The following is a 21,879-nucleotide window of genomic DNA, read 5'->3' on the forward strand; positions in this document are numbered from 1 at the left end:
TTTAACGTTAAAAATCCATGTGTACTTTAATAAGAAATCTCAACCCTAAAATGTCATTGCTCTTTAATAGAATGATTGAATAAAATGTTCTTACTATGAAGTATCATGCTGCCAATAAAAAGGATGGATTAAAACAATTTTATTTTTACGCTTGTAAGAATTTTCCTAAGATATTTCTGAAAAAAAGTAAGATGCATAAAGAGTAAATGAAAAAGCATACTTTAAAACTATTCTAGGTAATTAGATACTGAATTCATATCTTCATACATAATTCTTTACCTTTATTTTCAAAGGGTGATAAATTGATCACTTTTGTTGGGAATTTACTTGGTGTAATGCTCCTATTGAAGATACCTTCTTGACGTTGTATGGACATATCTTTGTTTTTAAATAAATTCACATCTAAAATAAAATTTTAAAAGAAAAAGTGTATGAGTACTCCTGACTATTCACACACTAATCCCCAACTCCACATATTTGTCTCTATTTCTGCACTGGTAATTTTTCTTCCCACATTTTATTAAATGGCCACTTGTCTATTACGTAAATTTCTGTGTAGTCTCTCATCATTTTCTCTTTCTCGTCTTTGTTCTGCATTCTGTGATAGTATCTTCCTTAATTTCAACCTTTATCCCAAGTTCATTTTAGTTTGACCAAATGTTCATTTCTATAATTGATCCGTAGTCTACATTTGAAAGGATACATTTAGAAAGATAGTTTTGGAGGTCAGAGGTCTATGCATAAGCTACTGGATCCCTCCCTGCCCCAATTCAACCAATGTTTGTTAGATTTATTTTTCATTAATCCTATTGTTATAAAAGTAACATGGATTATTGTAGAAAACATTTATTTAAACAGAGAATTATAAACCTCATATTTTTAAAAAATCATTGTCTAGAGGTTTTAAAACTTTCTAGCTAATTTCCCATTGATAATATGAGAGTTTAATTATAAGAGAAAATTCATGAAGACATTTGCCCATGAAATATAGGTACTGTTATCATTAAAGATTCACTCTAAAACCCCAGAGAAGATAACTAAACTGTAAATATTAGACTTAAAATTATTATTCTTACCATAGTGAGTCCTTAGTTGTGTCTTTATCTCACCAATTGTTTTACTTGAACCAATAGCATTTGTCAAGGGTTCTACATCAGTCTCTATAGACATAAAATAAATTTCAAAACACTTTGTAAGGTAACCATTTATGTTACATATGTATTTTAGTTCTTTTTTCTTTTGAAATTTCTTTTTCTTTTCTTTTCCTTTTTTTTTTTTTTTTATTTAGAAACAGGATCTCGTTCTGTCACTCGGGCTGGGGCGCAGAGGTGTGAACATGGCTCACTGCAGCTTCAACCTCCTGGGCTCAAGTGGTCCTCCTGCCTCAGCCTCTCCAAGTAGCTGGGATGACAGGTGTGCACCACCACACCTGGCTAATTTTTGTATTTTTGTAGAGACAGGGCTTTGCCATGTTATCTTTTGAAATTTCCATCTTATTTGATATCAATCTCTATTACCTTCCTTTTCTTCCTTAAGAATAATTTCCTTTACTCTAAGAACATACTTGTAATAAGTGCTTTGAGGTTTCGCTGGCTAGGTCCAACACCTGGGACTCTCACAAACAGTTACTGTGGCATGCCCTTTTCCTTGGTGTAGGTCACACTTCACTGTTTCTTTACATATTAATAATTTTTGCTAAAGATTTGACAGTTTCCATAATATACTGTAGCATCTCCAGATACTGATTTCCTCCTCCTCTATCTGGGGTTTGTCGTTGTTCTCTCCTTATTATTTGCATAGCACTGTGACTGGGCCATTCTACTAAAGTCTCTTGCCTATAGTGTGAAGTGCTACTGCTGCTCTCCAAGGGGCAGAACCTTGCACATGCATCCAGTACCTTGGATAACATTGGTTTTAGAGGGCCGGCTTCGAATGTGTCTCTTTACATTGTTTCTCTGTTAGCTGTCTGCCTCTTTTTGTATCACACCAGAGATCAAAGAAAATTGTGTAACTACATAACAATCTTACACCAAGATGAAAGTCAGTAGTGTAATCTCTGAATTACGTAACACAAATAAAGTACTGTATTGTAGGTGAGACTTTATAAATTTGCCTGACATTTTTATCAAATAGAGGGAATGGATAACCAGTGAAATAGTTATGTGTTGTACTCCTCTTGTCATCACAGTCTTCAGCTAGCCTTTCTGCTTTTGCCTTTCTGCTTTTGCCTTTCTGCTTTTGCTAATTAAACATCACTTTTCAGAAACAAAAAGTAAGTAGAATAGCTTTGGAAATGCCTACACTGAGACTACTCTAAGGTAACTGTAACACTGAATATTTATGCATTACTTTTCAAATGGATGAGTTTTAAAATCAATAATATGCTAATGTTCCACTGATAGTAAATGCTAGAGCCTAATTAAAGGATACTCATGATGAATTTTACCTATGTAACACTAACATGTAGGCACTATTGTCATGAAATGTCTATACTTAATTTAACTCAGGGAACATAAATAGGTCACAAATATTAGACTCAAAAATTCTTTTTCTTACCCTGGTGACTCTTTAATTGTGCATTGATTGGTCCCTTTATTATATCTCTTCCAATAGCATCTTTTAAGAGTTGTTTATCAGTCTCTATAGAATTAAACAGATTTCAAAATACTTTATAAGGTAAACATTACTATACATGTGTATACATGTGTGTTTAACTAATTATAGAAGGATATTCATGAAGGATTTTACCAATATAACACTATGATATAGGTACCTGTGTAATAATAACATGTAGACACTGTTGTCATTAAAGGTCTGCACTTAATTTAACTCAGGGAACATGAATAGGTCACAAATATTAGACTCAAAAATTCTTTTTCTTACCCTGGTGACTCTTTAATTGTGCATTGATTGGTCCCTTTATTATATCTCTTCCAATAGCATCTTTTGCTATGGAAAGTACTATGATATAGGTACTGTTGTCATTAAAGGTCTATACTTAATTTAACTCAGGGAATATAAATAAGCCTAAATATTAGACTTGAAAAATTCTTTCTCTTACCTTGGTGACTCTTCAGTTGTCTAATGATTGGCCCTATTATTATACCTCTTCCAATAGCATCTGCCAAGAATTCCTTATCAGGCTCTATTGAAATAAAACAGATTTCAATATATTTTATAAGGTAAACATTACCATACCTCTGTGTGTGTGTGTGTGTGTGTGTGTGTTTAATTATGGGAGGATATTCATGAAGAATTTTACCTGTGTAATAACATATAGGTACTATTGTCATTAAATGTCCACACTTAATTTAACTCCAGGAATATAAATAAACCATAAATATTAGTCTTGAAATTGCTTTTTCTTACCTGGGTGACTTTTTAATTGTGTCTTGATTGACTCCTTCCTTACACCTCTTCCAATAGCATATGCAAAGAAGTTCTTATCAGTCTCTATAGAAATAAAACAGATTTCAGTATATTTTGTAAGGTTATCATTACCATACTTGTGTGTGTTTGTGTGTTTAATTATAGGAAGGTATTCATGAATAATTTTACTTATGTAACACTATAATATAGATATTTTGTTATTAAAGGTCTATACTTAATTTAACTCAGGAAATATAAATCAGCCATAAATATTAGATGTAAGAAATTCTTTTTCTTACCCTGGTGACCTTTTAGTTGTGCATTGATTGATCCCTTTATTATACCTCTTCCAATAGCATCTGCCAAGTGTTCCTTATCAGTCTCTGTAAAAATAAAACAGATATCAATATATTTTGTAAGATAAACATTACCATCTCTCTGAGTATATATGTGTGTTTAATTATAGGAGGATATTCATTTAGAATTTCACCTATATAATACTAACATATTGGTACTATTGTCATTAAAGGGTCATACTTAATTTAACTCCAGGGATATGAATAAACCATAAATATTAGTCTTGAATTTTTTTTTTACCTGGGTGACATTTAAATTGTGTTTTAATTGACCCCTTTATTATACCTCGTCCAATAGTCCAATAGCATCTGCTAAGAGATCCTTATTAGTCTCTATAGAAATAAAGCAGATTTCAATATATTTTATAAGGTAAAAATTTTATGTGTGTGTATGCATGTGTAGTGAGTATTTATTATTATAGTAGAAGAGTCGCAATATAATGTCTTATTGCAGTAAGCATCACAAAACAGAATTTGAAGGGCTATTAGCAATCATATAAGCCTATTATATTGAAGTTCAGAGATGTTTCATGATTTGAACAAGACCACATCAAGATAATGACAAAACTGATGCACAAACCAACACTTTGTAATTCCTTAACCAGTGACTTTACTATATAATGGCATCTCTTATGCAAACTAAAATTATCCTAGAAAGTTTATGATGATAACATAACTTTAAATTTTACACCAGTAGCACTATCTACTATGGGATGTACCTGGTGAGATAAAACATAACATTTTCAAGAACAGGTCAATTTGCAAATCATGGTCTCCACAGTCACAGAGAGTTATTGTGGGGCAAAGTGCTTTGATTTGTTCATAAAGACTTCATGTCATTTCTAAGATTTGTAACTGTTAATCAAGTATGGATAAATAATGTAGAAAAATAATTAGATATTTTGTGGAATATGAAAATGTGACTTTCATATCTTCTTGAGTTTGTAGACTTTGTAGCTGGGGAGGATGAAGTAAGTAAACTTGTAGTAGCATAAGCATTGAGATTGCATTCCTTTCCACTGGAGTTTTTATGTGATTTGAATCTTTTGCTAGATTTGAAAACTACTGACTAGGTCATATAAAATGAAAAATACATGAAAGCTATGAAAGGCGAGTTCATATTGAAAAGGGAAAATTAGAATGGGTGACTTGGGTCAACTGGTGGACCTAATATTTTGTGAGAGAAAGTTGTTTATAGCAGACTATATGCTAAAGTTGGACACCTATAATGACCCAGATACCACAGAGTAAAGTTTTGCTCTGAAGAAATGTCTGAGCTCTTGAATAAATGTTAAGTTTTACAGTGTAACATCTGAAGCCCAAATATACCACCAGTGAAATCTAAACCAAAGTATGGACCAGCTGAGGCACCATTACCAAAATGAACCGAGACACATAAGAACGTATTTTCCATAAGTACACAGCTATATTTTGTGAACATAAGCAGATCTATAGAAACATAAAAATATGGAATATGAGCAGTCATATTTTAGCCTCTCCGATTATTACTCTAACTAGTACACATAAGAAGGAATGGTTCATTTCAAGTGAGTATGCAAAGATTCTTAGATAATAAGAAGGAAGGCAATGAGAAGAGCATTTTAGGGGAGATAAGGTTAAGCATTTAGGAAGAGAATCTATGTACTAAAGTAATTTACAATCTAGTAACATTCATGTTTCCTCCCTTACTGTATCCTCTCATTGCTTTAATTCTTTTTAAATATGATCCTGCCTGGAATTCACTGAGATATTTTTACAAAATAAATAACATATCATGCTATATGCTTATGTAAAATGTTCAATTCAATGTTTTTTAAGATGTTGACATATTTGTGTAGTTCTGACTACAGTCAATTTTAGATTCTACTGGAGTTTATACTAATCAAATTCCAGTGAAGTACAGAAATATTACTCCCATATAGCGTTATTCCTTCTTCAACATTTTTGCACTATTATGTGTATTACAACTACATATATTAAAGACATTGTTATAATTGATGTTATGATTGATTATTTATATAATACTGTGCATTTTAATTAAGCTAAGAAAGACGAGCAAGTACATATTTATAGTATTTACTATACTAACCTTCTTGTTTATATATTTTTTGCATTTGTTCCTGTGGATTTGAGTTACTATCCAGTGTTATTGTATTTTTTAAACTGTTTAAAAATTTTTATTTTTTTATTTCAGTAAGTTTTTGGGGAACAGGTGGTGTTTGGTTTCATGAATGTTCTTTAGTGGTGATTTGTGAGATTTTGGAGCATCCATCACCCAAGCAGTGTACACTGTACCCAATGCGTAGTCTTTTGTCCCTTGACACCTCCTACTCTTTCCCCAAGTCCCCAAAGTCCAACATACCATTCTTATGCCTTTGCATCCTCATAGCTTAGTTCCCACATGAGTGAGAACATATAACGTTTGATTTTCCATTCCTGAGTTACTTCACTTATAATAATAGTCTCTAATTCCATTCAGGTTGCTGTGAATGCCATTATTTTGTTCCTTTTTATGGCTGAGTAGTATTCCATGGTATATACACACCACATTTTCTTTATCCATTCGTTGATTGATGGGCATGTGGGCTGATTCCATATTTTTGCAATGGCAAATTGTACTGCTATAAACATACGTGTGCAAGTATCTTTTTGTACAATGATTTCCTTTCCTCTGGGTAGATATCTAGAAGTGGGATTTCTGGATCAAAGGGTAGATCTACTTTTAGTTCTTTAAGGACTCTTCCACACTGTTTTCCACAGTAAAAATGTTTCCTTTTCACTGCATCCGTGCTAACATCTATTATTTTTTGATTTTTTGATGATGGCCATTCTTGCAGGAATGAGGTGGTATCGCATTATGGTTTTCATTTGTGTATCCCTGATAATTAGTGATGTTGAGCATTTTTCCATATGCTTGTTGGCCATTTGTATATCTTCTTTTGAGAATTGTCTATTCATGCCCTTAGCCCACGTTTTTATGGGATTTTTTTTTTCTTGCTGATTTGAGTTCTTTGTGGATTCTGGATATTAGTTCTTTGTTGGATATATAGATTGTGAAGATTTTCTGCCGCTCTGAGGGTTGTCTGTTAACTCTGCTGATAATTTCTTTTGCTGCGTGGAAGCTTTTTAATTTAATTAAGTCCCATCTATTTATCTTTGTTTTTGTTGCATTTGCTTTTGGGTTCTTGGTCATGAAGTCTTTGCTTAAGCCAATGTCTAGAAGGGATTTTCCAATGTCATCTTCTAGAAATTTATAGTTTCAAGTCTTAGATTTAAGTCTTTGATCCATCTCGAGTTGATTTTTGTATAAGGTGAGAGATGAGGATCCAGTTTCATTTTTCTACATGTGGCTTGACAATTATCCCAGCACCATTTGTTGAATATGGTGTTCTTTCCCCACTTCATGTTTTTGTTTGTTCTGTCGAAGATCCGTTGGCTGTAAGTATTTGGCTTTATTTCTGGGTTCTCTATTCTGTTCCATTGGTCTATGTGTTTATTTTTATACCAATACCATACTGTTTTGGTGACTATGGCCTTATAGTATAGTTTGAAGTCAGGTAATATGATCCCTTCAGATTTATTCTTTTTGCTTAGTCTTGCTTTGGCTATGTGGGCTCTTTTTTGGTTCCATATGAATTTTAGGATTTTTTTTCTAGTTCTCTGAAGAATGATGGGAATTGCATTGAATTTGTAGATTGCTTTTGAGAATATGGTCATTTGTTTGTTTGTGTTGTCTAGGATTTCTTTCAGCAGTGTTTTGTAGTTTTTCTTGTAGAGGTCTTTCAAGTCCTTGATTAAGTATATTCCTACCTTTTTTTGTTTGTTTGTTTGTTTGTTTTGGCAGCTATTGTGAAAGGAGTTGAGTTCTTGATTTGATTCTCAGCTTGGTCACTGTTGGTGTAGAGCAGCACTACTGATTTGTGTATGTTAAGTTTGTATCCTGAAACTTTGCTGAATTCATTTACGAGTTCTAGGAGCTTTTTGGATAAGTCTTTAGTTCTTTCTAGGTATATGATCATATCATCAGCAAACAGCAACAGTTTGATTTCCTCTTTACCGATTTGGATGCTCTTTATTTCTTTTCCTTGTCTGATTGCTCTGGCTAGGACTTCCAGTACTATGTTGAATAGATGTGGTGAGATTGGGTATCCTTGTCTTGTTCCAGTTCTCAGGGGGAATGCTTTCAAAACCCGTTCAGTATAATGTTGGCTGTGGGTTTGTCATAGATAGCTTTTATTACCTTAAATTATGTTCCTTTTATGCCAATTTTGCTGAGGGTTTTAATCATAAAGGGATGCTGGATTTTGTCAAGTGCTTCTTCTGCATCTATTGAGATGATCATGTGATTGATTGTTGTTTTTAATTCTGTTTATGTGGTGTATCACATTTATTGACTTGCATATGTTAAACCATCCCTGCATACCTGGTATGAAACCCACTAGATCATGGTGGATTATCTTTTTGATATGCTCTTGGATTTGGTTTGCTAGTATTTTGTTGAGGATTTTTTCATCTATGTTCATCAGGGATATTGGTCTGTAGTTTTCTCTTTTTTTTTGTTATGTCCTTCTCTGGTTTTGGTATTAGGGTGATACTGGCTTCATAGAATGATTTAGGGAGGATTCCCTCTTCTGTATCTTTTGGAATAATGTCAATAGGATTGGTACCAATTCTTTGAATGTTGGATAGTTCAGCTGTGAATCCATTTGATCCTGAACTTTTTTTGTTGTTGGCAATTTTTAAATTACCATTTCAATCTTGCTGCTTGTTATTGGTCTGTTCAGAGATTCTATACCTTCCTGGTTTAATCTAAGGGGATTGTATATTTCCATGAATTTATCCATCTCCTGTAGATTTTCTAGTTTATATGGGTAAATGTGTTCAGAGTAGACTTGAATAATGTTTTCTATTTCTGTGGTATCAGTTGTAATAACTCCTGTTTCATTTCTCATTGAGCTTATTTGGATCTTCTCTCTTCTTTCCTTGGTTAATCTTGCTAATGATCTATCAATTTTATTTATCTTTTCAAATAATCAGCTTTTTGTTTCACTTATCTTTTGTACTTTTTTGTTTGCTTGTTTCATTCTTGTGGAGTTCTGCTCTGATCTTTGTTATTTCTTTTCTTCTGCTGGGTTTGGGTCTGGATTGTTCTTGTTTCTCCAATTCCATGAGGTGTGACCTTAGATTGTCTATTTGTGCTCTTTCAGACTTTTTGATTTAGGCATTTAATGCTGTGAACTTTCCTCTTAGCAATGTTTTTGCTGTATCCCAGAGGTTTTGATTGGTTGTGTCACTATTATTGTTCAGTTCAAATAATTTTTATTTTTATTTTTTTATTTTTTTATTTTTTTGAGACTGAGTCTGGCTCTGTCGCCCAGGCTGGAGTGCGGTGGCCGGATCTCAGCTCACTGCAAGCTCCGCCTCCCGGGTTCACGCCATTCTCCTGCCTCAGCCTCCCGAGTAGCTGGGACCACAGGCGCCCGCCACTTCGCCCGGCTAGTTTTTTGTATTTTTTAGTAGAGACGGGGTTTCACTGTGTTAGCCAGGATGGTCTCGATCTCCTGACCTCGTGATCCGCCCGTCTCGGCCTCCCAAAGTGCTGGGATTACAGGCTTGAGCCACCGCGCCCGGCCCAAATAATTTTTAAATTTCCATCTTGATTTCACTCTTGACCCAGTGATCATTCAGGAGCAGGTTATTTAATTTCCATGTATTTGCATGATTTTTAGGGTTCCTTTTGGATTTGATTTACAATTTTATTCCACTGTGGTCTGAGAGAGTACTTGATATAATTTCGATTTTCTTAAATTTACTGAGACTTGTTTTGTGGCCTGTCATACGCTCTGTCTTGGAGAATGTTCCATGTGCTGATGAATAGAATGTATATTCTGCAGTTGTTGAGTAGAATGCTCTGTAGATATCTGTTAAGTCCATTTGTTATAGGGTAGAGTTCAAGTTCATTGTTTCTTTGTTGACTTTCTGTCTTGATGACTTGTCTAGTGCTGTCAGTGGCGTATTAACGTCCCCCACTATTATTGTGTCATCTCATTTCTTAGCTCTGGTAGTAATTGTTTTATAAACTTGACATATCCAGTATTAGGTGCATATATATTTAGAATTGTGACATTTTCCTGTTGGATTAGCCCTTTTATCATTCTATAATGTCCCTCTTTGTCATTTTTAACTGCTGTTGGTTTAAGGTTTGTTTTGTCCAATATAAGAATAGCTACTCCTGTTTGCTTTTGATGTCCATTTGCACAGAACATCTTTTTCCACACCTTTACCTTAAGTTTATGTGAGTCCTTTTGTGTTGAGTCTCCTGAAGACAGCAGAAACTTGGTTGGTGAATTCTTATCTATTCTGCAATTCTGTATCTTTTAAGTGGAGCATTTAGGTCATTTACATTCAATGTTAGTATTGAGATGTGAGGTACTATTCCATTCATCATACCATTTGTAGCCTGAATACTTCCCACCCCACCCCACTGTGTTAATGTTATATGGGTCCTGTGAGATTTATGTTTTAAGGAGGTTCTATTTTGGTGTATTTTGAGTGTTTGAAGATTTTAGCAGTTCTTATAGTACTGGCTAGGTAGTTGCAAATTATCTCAGCATTTGCTTATCTGGAAAAGACTGTATGTTTCCTTCATTTATGAAGCTCAGTTTCACTGGATACAAAATTTTTGAGTGATTATTGTTTCATTTAAGGAGGCTAAAAATAGGACCCCAATTCCTTCTAACATGTAGGGTTTCTGCTGAGAAACCTGCTGTTAATATGACAGGTTTTCCTTTATAGGTTACCTGATGCTTTTGCCTCACAGCTCTTAAGATTCTTCTCTTTATCTTGACTTTAGATAACCTGATGACTATATGCCTACATGATGATCTTTTTGCAATGAATTTCCCAGGTGTTCTTTGATCTTCTTGTGTTTAGATGTCTAGATCTCTAGCAAGGTTGGAGAAGTTTTTCTTGATTATTCTCTCAAATATGTTTTCCAAACTTTTAGATTTCTCTTCTTCTCAGGAACTCCAATTATTCTCAGGTTTGAACATTTAACATAGTCCCAAACTTCTTGGAGTCTTTGTTCATTTTTCAAAATTCTTGTTTCTTTGTGTGTGATGGATTGAGTTAATTCAAAAGCCTTGTCATCGAGCTCTGAAGTTCTTTCTTCTGCTTGTTCAATTCTATTGTGGAGACTTCCCAGTGCACTTAGCATTTCTCTAAGTGTGTCGTTGAGCCAGGAAAAGAGGCATCACCAGAAATCAACCTTGGCAGCCCTTTGATTTTGAAGTTTTAGTGTTCAGAACTGTGAGAAAATCAATTTCTGATGTTTAAGGTACCCAGTGCAGTATTTTGTTCTGGCAATCTGGGCAGTGAATACACACATTGTCACCATACCCCCCTTTATTGCTTTAATTATGGTTTCCTTGAATTCTGTGAACCTATTTATAATAACTGCTTTGTAGTCTTTGCCAAGTCTAACATCTTGGACTCCCACAGAATTTTTTGTTGCCTACTTTTCTTCACCCTGTGTATGGGTTATGCTTTACTGTTTCTTTGAATGGCTCATAATTTTAAACTAAAAACTAGGCATTTTAGTTTTATTTATTTATAATGTATTTATGTTAAAATTTCAACTTTCTTTGATTCAGGGGTGACATGTGCAGGTTTGTTACCTGGGCATATTGCATGTCACTGAGGCTTGGAGTATGAATGATCCTATCACCAAGGTAGTGAGCACAGTACCCCATAGGTAGTTTTTTACCTCCCGCCCCCTGACTACCTCTCTACCAGTAGTCCCTGGTGTCTATTTTTACCATATTTATGTCCATATCTACCCAATGCTTAGCTTCCACTTATAAGTGGACACACCGTATTTGGTTTACTGTTCCCAGGGTTAATTTGCATAGGTTAATGGCCTCTGGCTGCATCCATGTTGCTGCAACAGACATGATTTCACTCTTTTTTATGGCTGTATAGTATTCCATTACATGTATATGTACCAGATTTTCTTTATCCAATCCCCCACTGATGGGCACTTAGGTTGATTCCATGTCTTTGTGATTGTGAATAGTGTTGCAATGAACATATAAGTGCATGTGTTGTTTTAGCAGAATCATTTATTTTCTTTTGGATACATATCCAGTAACGGGATTGCTGGATAGGATGGCAGTTCTAAGTTCTTTGGGAAATCTGCACACTACTTTCCACAGTGGCTGAAGTAATGTACATTCCCACCTACAGCCTTTCCAGCATCTGTTTTTTATTTTTATTTTTAAATAATAGCCATTCTGACTGGTGTTAGATGGTGGTTTTGATTCGCATTTCTCTGATGATTAGTGATGTGGAGCATTTTCTCGTGTTTGTTGGCAGCTTGTATATCTTCTTTTGAGAAGTGTCTGTTCATGTCTTTTGCTCAGTCTTTAATGGGGCTGTTTTTTGCTTGCTGAACTGTTTATGTTCCTTACAGATTCTGGATATAGACCTTTGTCTTAACCATAGTTTGTGAATATTTTCTCCCATTATGTTGGTTGTCTGTTTACTCTGTTAGTAGTTTCTTTTGCTCTGCAGAAGCTCTTTCATTTAATTAGGTCCCACTTGTCAATTTTTGGTTTTGTGGAAATTGCTTTTGAGGACTTAGTCATAAATTATTTTCCAAGGCCAATGTCCAGAATGGTGTTTCCTAATTTTTCTTTTAGGATTCTTATAGTTTGAAGTCTTACATTTAAATTTGTAATCTATCCTGAGTTAATTTTTGTATATGGTGAAAGGTAGGGGTCCAGTTTCATCTACATATGGCTAGCCAGCTATCTCAGCACCGTTTATTGCATAGGGAATCCTTTCTCCATTGCTTATTTTTGTTGACTTTGTCAAATATCAGATAGCTGTAGGTGTGTGGCTTTCTTTCTGGGTTCTGTATTCTGTTCCACTGGTCTACACGTCCGTTTTTGTATCAGTATCACACTGTTTTGGTTACTGTAGCCTTATAGTATAGTTTGAAGTCAGGTAATGTGATACTACAAGCTTTGTTCTTTTTGCTTATGATTGCTTTGGGTATTCAGGCTCTTTTTTTTTTTTTTTTTGGTTCCTATGAATTTTAGAATAAAAACTGGATATTTTGGATATTTTGGATGATATTATGGACAAATCTAGATATTGATTTATTCATCATATTTCAAAACTTGCTGTTTGCTTTTTAGTGATTTCTTTTGACTATTTTACATTATTTTTCTCCACTACAAGAAGATTCTAATATTGTTCCTCCAGGAGCACTGCTTTTGGTATGCACACTGCCACTTTTGAATGATAGTGGTTTCAGGGGGACTCTCTTTAATGGCCTCTTTCCCTTATTTCTCTGTTAAGCTCCCTGCCTCTTTCAGTATCTCACCAAAGATCAAGGAAAAATATGCCTAACACTATTATTCCAGAAGTAAATTTAGTTGTTTAATCACTAAATCGTGGAACACAATTAAATAACTTTACTGTAGCTGAGATATTGTAAATTTACCTGATATTTTTATCAAATAGAGAGGATGGGTAGCCAATAAAATGACTATCTGTTATATTCCTCTTCTTATCACATTCACAAGTTAGTCTGTATGCTTTTACAAATTTAAGGCAACTTTCCTCTCTAAGCCAGAAATATAAAATGATAAGTACAGCATCTGTTTTCATTTTTTTCAACTTTCATTTTAAGTTCGGGATACAAGCGCAAGTTTGTTACATAGGTAAACTTGTGTCATGGGGGTTTGTTGTATAGATTATTTCATCACCCAAGTATTAATCCTAGTACCCATTAGTTATTTTTCCTGATCCTGTCCCTCTTTCATCCTCCACTCTCCAAAAGGCCCCAGTGTGTGTTGTTCCCCTCTATGTGTCCATATGTTCTCATTATTTAGCTCCCATTTATAGGTGAGGACATGCAGTATTTGGTTTACTATTCCTGTATTAGTTTGCTAAGGATAATGGCCTCCAGCTCCATCAATGTCCCTGCAAAGGACATGATCTTGTTTCTTTTTTATGTCTGCATAGTATTCCATGGTGTATATGTACCAACTTTTCTTTATCTAGTCTATTACTGATGGGCATTTGGGTTGATTTCATGTCTTTGCTATTGTGAATAGTGCTGCATTACTAAGGGTAAAGGTTCAATTCAACCAGAAGATCTAACTATCCTAAATATAAGCATCTAACACATGAGCACCCAGATTCATAAAGCAAGTTCTTAGAGACCTTCAAAGAGACTTAGGCTCTAATACAATAATAGTGGGAGACTTCAACACCCCACTGAGAATATTAGACAGATAATTAAGACAGAAAATTGTATCAGAGATATTCAGGACCTGAAGTCAGCATTGAATTACAGTATAGCATTTGAAATAATAGCATCAAGCATATATTTGGGTCACAACAGCCTTGCATTTTTATGGATTCTTTACCAATAAATAAGTTCTAAAACTAATTATATCTAACTAATGTTCCATTGATAGCAAATACTAGAGTTCCACAAATTACAGGAGGAAATTTATGAAGATATTTTCTCATGTAATGATGACTTACAGCTACAGTCATCATCAAAGAACCATATTTAATTTAACTTCAGAGCTAAATAAGCCATTAACAGGAGGCTTGAAAAATTCTTGTTCTTACCTGCATGCCTCTTTGACTGTATGTTGATTAGATGTTTTATTATATCTTTTTCATTAACACCTTTCAAGTGTTTTAGGCCAGTCTCTATAAAAACAAAACAGATTTTCAAAATGCTTTGAAAGGTAAATTGTAACATATATCTGTGTCTGTGTGTATGTGATGGTATATTTGTACATATAAATAGTAATAACTTAATTAGCATCAGTCATTAAAGAAGATGAATTAGTAAAAAAAAAAGCTCTGGACTGCAGAATTACAAAGCTTTAGAACTGGAAGCATTCTTAGCAATCATATAAGCCTAGAGAAGTTTAGTGATTTGAACAAAATCAGATATATAGTTAACTATAAAACTTATACAGAAATAGATGTTCGTTATTCCTTAATCAGTGCTTTCTTCCATACAATGCTGCCTCTTCTGCAAACTGAAATCATCCTAGAGAGTTTATGATAAGAATATAATTTTTAAGCATCTTCATACTTCATACAAGCATATCCATACACCAGGTATGGATATACCTGGTGAGGTGGAATATAATTTTATTCACAAGTCAACTTGTGAACTATGGTCTTTATAGTCACAGAAAGTTAACCATCAGGGAGAAATTCTCTGATTCTTCTAAGAATATTTTAGACCCTTTTTATGTCATGTAACTATAAGTTATGTGACAGCAGTGATTATTGTGGACTGGTAGAAAGTGCCCTCTCAGGTCCATTTAGAATGTAGACTTTGTAGATGGGGAGGAAGAAATGGGTGATTTTGCATTCGTATCAGCACTGAGATTAGATTCCTTTCCCTTTGAGTTTTGATATGATTTGAACTTTTTGCTTGCTTTTGAAACAACTACTAGGGTCAATGACAGAAAAATAAAATCAAAATTAATAAAGGGAATTCATATTAAAAATTGAATAATCTGGATTTATGAAGCTGGGTCATCTACTGGGCCTCAAGTTTTGTGGGTGAACTTGGGTCTTAGCAGAGCATGTGACTGTAGGGTGAAAACTGCAATGACTCAGACATCATAGAGTAGAAGTTTTGTTCTGGAGAAATGGTTGAGTCCATGAATAAATTTTAAAGCTGCACAATGACCTTTGCATCCCATATGTACCACCATTACAATCTGTATAGAAATAGGAACAATTTAGGGTACCATCTCCAAAATGAAAAGATGCATCAGATTGACAGAACAAGTCATTAATTTAATTAAAATATTTTGTGAAAATGATGACCTATAGCAATAACAACAACAACAAAAAACCTGGGGAACATTAGCAGACATGTTTTAACCTTTTTAGTTATTTCCCTGACTTGTATAAGCAAGGAGTATTGATTCATTTGAGTTGATAAGCAAAAGTTTCTTAGATCAGTAATGAGTATTTGAGGACAGATAGGTTTAAGCACTAATACAAAATTATGTGCTAGAGAAATATAATTTAGTAAGAGTCACAATTTTCCTTCTTCATAACATCCTCCCAATAGTTTACATCTCTTTTTAAAAGTGTTACACATGGATTTTATTGAGCTTTCTTTTTTAAAAAGTGTAATATATCATACGATTTGCCCTTGTAAAGCATCTAATTCAAATATTTTCATATATTCACAGAGTTGTTAAACCATCACCACAGTCATTTTTAGAATCTACTTCAGATTTATTCTAATTAATTTCCGTAAACTATACAAGCATTTCTGCCAAATTTTCTATTCCCTCTTCCTGACATTTATACTGTAGTTACACCTATAAATATTAAAACCATTGTTATAATTATTTATCTATATAACTTTATGCCTTTTAAAGAACTGAGAAAAGAAAGAAGAACAAGTACATATTTATGTTTATTATATGAACATTCTTGTTTATAGTTTCTGGTTCTTTTTATTATTTCCTGTGAATTTGAGTTACCATCTATTGTCATTTTCTTCCTCTAGCATACTATTGCTCCCAGCCATTTCCTTTGTGCTGCTATTGTCAAACATATTGCATGTCTATTACATGTCTTTTATGTGATAGGCCCCAAAATACAGTTACATATCAATTTTATATATCTATGTATGGTACCACACAATTACATTTTAAATCAATTAAGAGAAGAAAAAACAAAATATGCATTTATAGAATATTATGTAATAGAATTATTTCACTAATGCATTTGTTGAAAAAATTACGATGTGAGGAAACTTCTTGTCAGCCTGAGGAACTTTCTTAAGTATTTTTTCTATAGCATGGCCTGATACCAACTAACCCTGCAAATTTTTATTTATTTGATATTCTTTTTATTTGAGTTTCATTTTTAAAAATAATTTTGCAAAACATAAGATTATTGGTTGATATTTTTTTCTTGCAGCCCTTTGAAAATGCCATCCCACTGCCTTCTGGCCTCCATCATTTTTTTTTTTTTTCCCCCAAGATGGAGTCTCTCTGTGTCACCCAGACTGGAGTGCAGTGGCATGATCTTGGCTCACTGCAACCTCCACCTCCTGGGTTCAAGTGATTCTCCTGCCTCAGCCTCACGAGTAGCTGGGATTACAGGCCCGTACCACCATGCCCAGCTAATTTTTGTATTTTAGTAGAAACTGGGTTTCACCAGGTTGGCCAGGCTGGTCTCAAGCTGCTGACCTCAAGTGATCCACCCGCCTCAGCCTCCCAAAGTACTGGGATTACAAGCGTGAGCTACCGTGCCTGGCCTTGGCCTCCATAGTTTCTGATGCTATGTCACCTATTAATCTTACTAGAATTAACTTTTGTATAGTTACAGACAGGTAACTATACAAAATGATGTTTGGACCATGTATAAGATGGTGATTCCAAAAGATTGTAATGGAGCTGGAAATTTCTATCATGTAGTGATGTAACCATTGTAACATCTTAATGCAATGAATTACTCACATGCCTGTGATGATGCTGGTGTAAACAAACCTACTCTGTTGCCAGATATATAAAAATATAGCACATAGAATTATGTACAGTACATAACACTTGATGATAACAATAAAAAGCTATGTTACTGGTTTATATATTTACTAGACTTGTTTATTTTTATTTGAGTATGTATACTGCTACTTACAAAAAATGTTAATTGTGAAACAGCCTCAGACAGGTCCCTCAGGATGTATTTTAGAAAAAGGCATCGTTATCATAGGAGATGAAAGCTTCATGTGTGTTATTTCCCCTGAAGACTTTCCACTGGGGCAAGATTTGGAGGTGGAAGAGAGTGATGATATTGATGATCCTGATTCTGTGTAGGTCTAGGCTAATGTGTGTATTTGTGTTTCAGTTTTTAACAAAAATACTTTAAAAGTAAAAAAAAAAAAAAAATTAAACAGAAAGCATCTTATTGAATAGGCATATAGAAAAAGAAAATATTTTTGTACAACTGTACAATGTGTTTGTGTTTTAAGTTAAATGTTATTATAAGAGTTCAAAAATTTAAAAAATTAAAAAGTTCATAAAGTTAAGAAGTTACAGTAAGCTAAAGTTATTTTTAAGGAAAGATTTTTAAAAATAAATTTCATGTAGCCTAAGTGTATACACAGTGTTTATAAAGTCTACTGTAGTGTATAATAATGTCCTAGACCTTTGCATTCACTCACTGCTCATTCACTGACACACCCAGAGCAACATTCAGTCTTGCAAGCTCTATTCACGGTAAGTGCCCTATACAGGTGTACCACTTTTTATCTTTTATATGGTATTTTTACTGTATCTTTTCTATGTTTAGATACAGAATTGCTTACTCTTGTGTTACCATTGCCTGCAGAATTCAGTCCAGTAACATGCTTTACAAGTTCGTAGCCTAGGAGCAATAGGCTATACAACATAGCCTAGGTGTGTAGAAAGCTATACCACCTAGGTTTGTGTAAGTATGTAACTTTATGATGTCTGCATGATGATGAAGTTGCCTAACTATGTATTTCTCAGGACACATTTCCATCATTAGACAACACATGACTGTAGTTGTTCTTTTGACACTTTAAGCTTTTCACTTTGTCTCTCAACGTTTTTACTATGTTGGATCTGGTTGTGAATTTTATTGTGTTTATATAACTGGATTTAATTGAGCTTGGATAGGTGGACTAGTATTTTACATCAAATACTTTTCAAAATTTTCAACCATAATTTCTTTAAATTATTTTGTTCTTTCACTCCTAGTAATCCTATTACTTTAAATTTACAGATTATTTATTCTGTTAAAACTACTCTTGAGCCCCTCTAGTGGATTTTTCTTCTGTTTTTGTACTATCAACTCTAGAATTTCCTTTTTACATGCACTAAAACATCATATTGAATCCCATAAATATGCTCAATTATAAATCAAAATACTTTCAATCTTTTTGTTAATATTCTCTATTTGGTGAGACATTCTCATCATATCTTCCTTTCATGCTTAAGCATAGATTTTATGAATTCTTTTAAATATTTGTAAGAATTGTTTTGTAGTCTTTCCCTGCTATGCCAAACATTTGGCATCCTCATAAAAGTTTCTGTTGCATTTTTCCTTTGTATGGGACACATCTTCTTGTTTTTTTTTTTTTCTTTTTTGCTTGCCTATCATGTTTTGCTAAAATTTGGCTTTTTAGATAGCAAACCTACATACGAATTTCTTGTTTACTTTTTGGAATCTTGTTGTGTACATGTTTCCTTATTTAGCTATGTGGGTGGACTATTTTCTATTTTACCGAAGTCTTCTCCTGCAACATGAAGCTTCTAATGTTATTCCTTTGTGGGCACAGATGTGTATACACATGTATTAGGGTTCCCTAGAGGGAAAGAATAGGATGTATATATATATAGTATGTATATATATATATTGTATATATATCCATATATAAGAACTAATAGGATATATATATTTATTAAGTATTGACTCACATGATCACAAGGTCCCACAATAGGTCAGCTCCTGCAAGCTAAGGAGCAAGGAGAGCCAGTCAAGTCCCAAAACTGAAGAACCTGGAGTCCAATGTTTGAGGTCAGGAAGCATCCAGCACAGGAGAAAGATGTACGCTGGGAGGCTAGGCCAGTCTAGTCTTTTTACATTTTTCTGCCTGCTTTATATTCTAGCCACACTGGTAGCTGATTAGATGGTGCCCACCCAGATTAAGGGTGGGTCTGCCTTTCCAGTCCACTGACTTAAATGTTAATCCCCTTTGGCAACACCCTCACAAACACACCCATAATTAATACTTTGCATCCTTCAATCCAATCAAGTTGACACTCAGTATTAACCATCATAAGTCCACCCCTTATCAATTTGAACCCATACACATCTCCTGAGATCATACACAATCTTTAAATAAAGGCAACAATAAAGTCATAATTATGCCTAACATAATACAACTATCCTTCATACAACCAGAAACACACAAATCCCCAACCCAAATACTATTACCTAAAGTTAACAATACTTAAATGCTGATATGAAGTCAATAAATCTTATGTCACATGATAAAGGAAAAAGGAAATAAAATGAAGATATGTTCTTAGTACAAGTGTATACATGCACAAATTTGTTTTTAACAAAAGAAGGAGGAAATACTCATGACAATTACAGTCCTCATTTCTGCAGCTGGTCACGTTGTTGTAGCTGGCATTGGTGACTGCCTTCTTCTACTTATGCATTCTGTATTCCCTTTGCCTTCAGCAAGCACCTCAGCAGGCTATGGAATTTTTTCCCGGTGGAGTGACCCAAACCTTCATTCCTAAAGGGTCTGTGCTATTTGCAGTCCTGCCTGGATTGGGCTGTTGTAATTCCCCATTGACCTTAATCACAGGGCATGGTAATACTAAGAGATGCCCTGATGAATCTCCTATATTCCATGCATACTCTTCCTGATCTCCATTGTGGAGTTGTAGACTGAATTCATCTTGATAGTCCAGGTCAATCGCCCAAGCCAACACTGTAGCCCCCTTCTTAGCCTGTTGACTTAAAGGTAGGAGGAGCCCAAAGTGTCCATGTGGCATTCTTAACTTCAGGTTAATTGAATTGTTGTTTTGTCTCCTGGTGGCAGCATTCCGCTCTCTGGAACTAAGACCTCTAGGTGAGCAGAAAGTAATATCACAGGAAGAAGAAGCAAAAGTTTTGCTAGTGGATCACTAGGGGTGATGGTGAGTGGTGCCACTTCCCACTTCCACCCCATGATTCCTGGACCCGTGAATCCTGGCTATGGGAGAAACAGTACCATATATTGGATGCTGATTCAGAGAATACATGGCCTTACGGAGAACTTTGTCCCAGCCCTGCAAAGTATCGTCACCTAGTTGGCATTGTAATGGTGACTTCAAAAGGCCATTCCAGCTGCTTCAGGATAATGGGGAACATGGTAAGACCAGTGAATTCCATGAGCATGAGTCCACCGCCGCACCTTTTTTTTTTTTTTTTTTAAACAATTTAAACAGGTTTATTCTGAGCCAATATGAATGACCATGGCCCAGGGGACAGTCTCAAGAGTTCTTGAGAAAGTATGCCCAAGGTAGTTGAATTACAGTTTGGTTTTATACATTTTAGGGAGACAGAGGTTATAAGCAAAGACATAAATCAATACATGGAAGGTATACTTTGGTTCAGATAAAAAAAGCAGGGCATCTTAAAAGGTCATGGGCTTCCAGGTTGGAGGTAGATTCAAAGATTTTCTGACTGGCAATTGGTTGAAACAGTTAAGCTTTGTCTAAAGACTTGAAGTCAGTGGAAAGAAATGCTTTAGTCAAGATAAGGGGGATTGTCGAAGCCAAAGTCTTTGTTATGTAGATGAAGCCTCACAGGTCTTTAGAGAGAATAGATGACAAATGTCTCTTTTCGGGACTTAAAAGATGGCAGGCACTTAGTTAATCTCTCCTATATTTGGGAAATGCCTGGAAAGGAATTTCCTGGCTACATTAATGGAGATTCTCTATGGATAGAAATTTCTACCACAAAAAATATGGTTTTGCAGGGCCATTTTAAAACATGTTTTTTTTTTCTTTTTTTTTTTTTTTTAATTATACTTTAAGTTCCAAGGTACATGTGAACAACATGCAGGTTTGTTACATAGGTTTACATATGCCATGTTGGTGTGCTGCACCTATCAACTCGTCATTTACATTAGGTATTTCTCCCAATGCTATACCTCCCCCAGCCCCCTACCCCCTGACAGGCCCCAGTGTGTGATGTTCCCCACCCTGTGTCCACGTGTTCTCATTGTTCAACTCCCACCTATGAATGAGAACATGCTACTGCCACACTTCTTTAGCCATAAAGTGAGTGCCTTGGTCAGAAGCAATGCTGTGTAGAGCATCATGTGTATAAGGCATTCTGTGAGTCCATGGATGGTAGTCTTGGCAGCAGCATTGCATGCAGGATAGGCAAACCCATACCTGGAGTAAGTGTCTATTCCAGTGAGGACAAACCTCTGCCCTTCCCATGATGGAAAAGGCCCCATATAATCAACCTGCCACCTACCACCAAGTACTGAGGAATGGTGCACAGTGTTAGTCTCTGCCCTGGCAAATTGGGCACTCAGCAGTGGCTGTAG

The 21,879-nt window shown here is 34.8% G+C and overlaps 1 protein-coding gene across 1 annotated transcript in view; it reads right to left on the reverse strand.

Moving 5' to 3' along the window:
• Positions 1-21,879, reverse strand: part of CCDC7 (coiled-coil domain containing 7) — a 447,862-nt gene that overhangs the window by 24,554 nt on the left and 401,429 nt on the right. The window contains exons 34-40 of the mRNA XM_025396487.1: positions 14,376-14,459; positions 3,669-3,752; positions 3,370-3,453; positions 3,062-3,145; positions 2,557-2,640; positions 1,077-1,160; positions 280-402 (exon numbers count right to left, since the gene is read on the reverse strand). Coding sequence (XP_025252272.1) covers positions 280-402; positions 1,077-1,160; positions 2,557-2,640; positions 3,062-3,145; positions 3,370-3,453; positions 3,669-3,752; positions 14,376-14,459 — 627 coding nt within the window. The remainder of the gene's footprint in view (positions 1-279; positions 403-1,076; positions 1,161-2,556; positions 2,641-3,061; positions 3,146-3,369; positions 3,454-3,668; positions 3,753-14,375; positions 14,460-21,879) is intronic.

The sequence above is a fragment of the Theropithecus gelada genome, chromosome 9, assembly GCF_003255815.1.
Source record: "Theropithecus gelada isolate Dixy chromosome 9, Tgel_1.0, whole genome shotgun sequence".
In the NCBI taxonomy this organism is placed as follows: domain Eukaryota; kingdom Metazoa; phylum Chordata; class Mammalia; order Primates; family Cercopithecidae; genus Theropithecus; species Theropithecus gelada.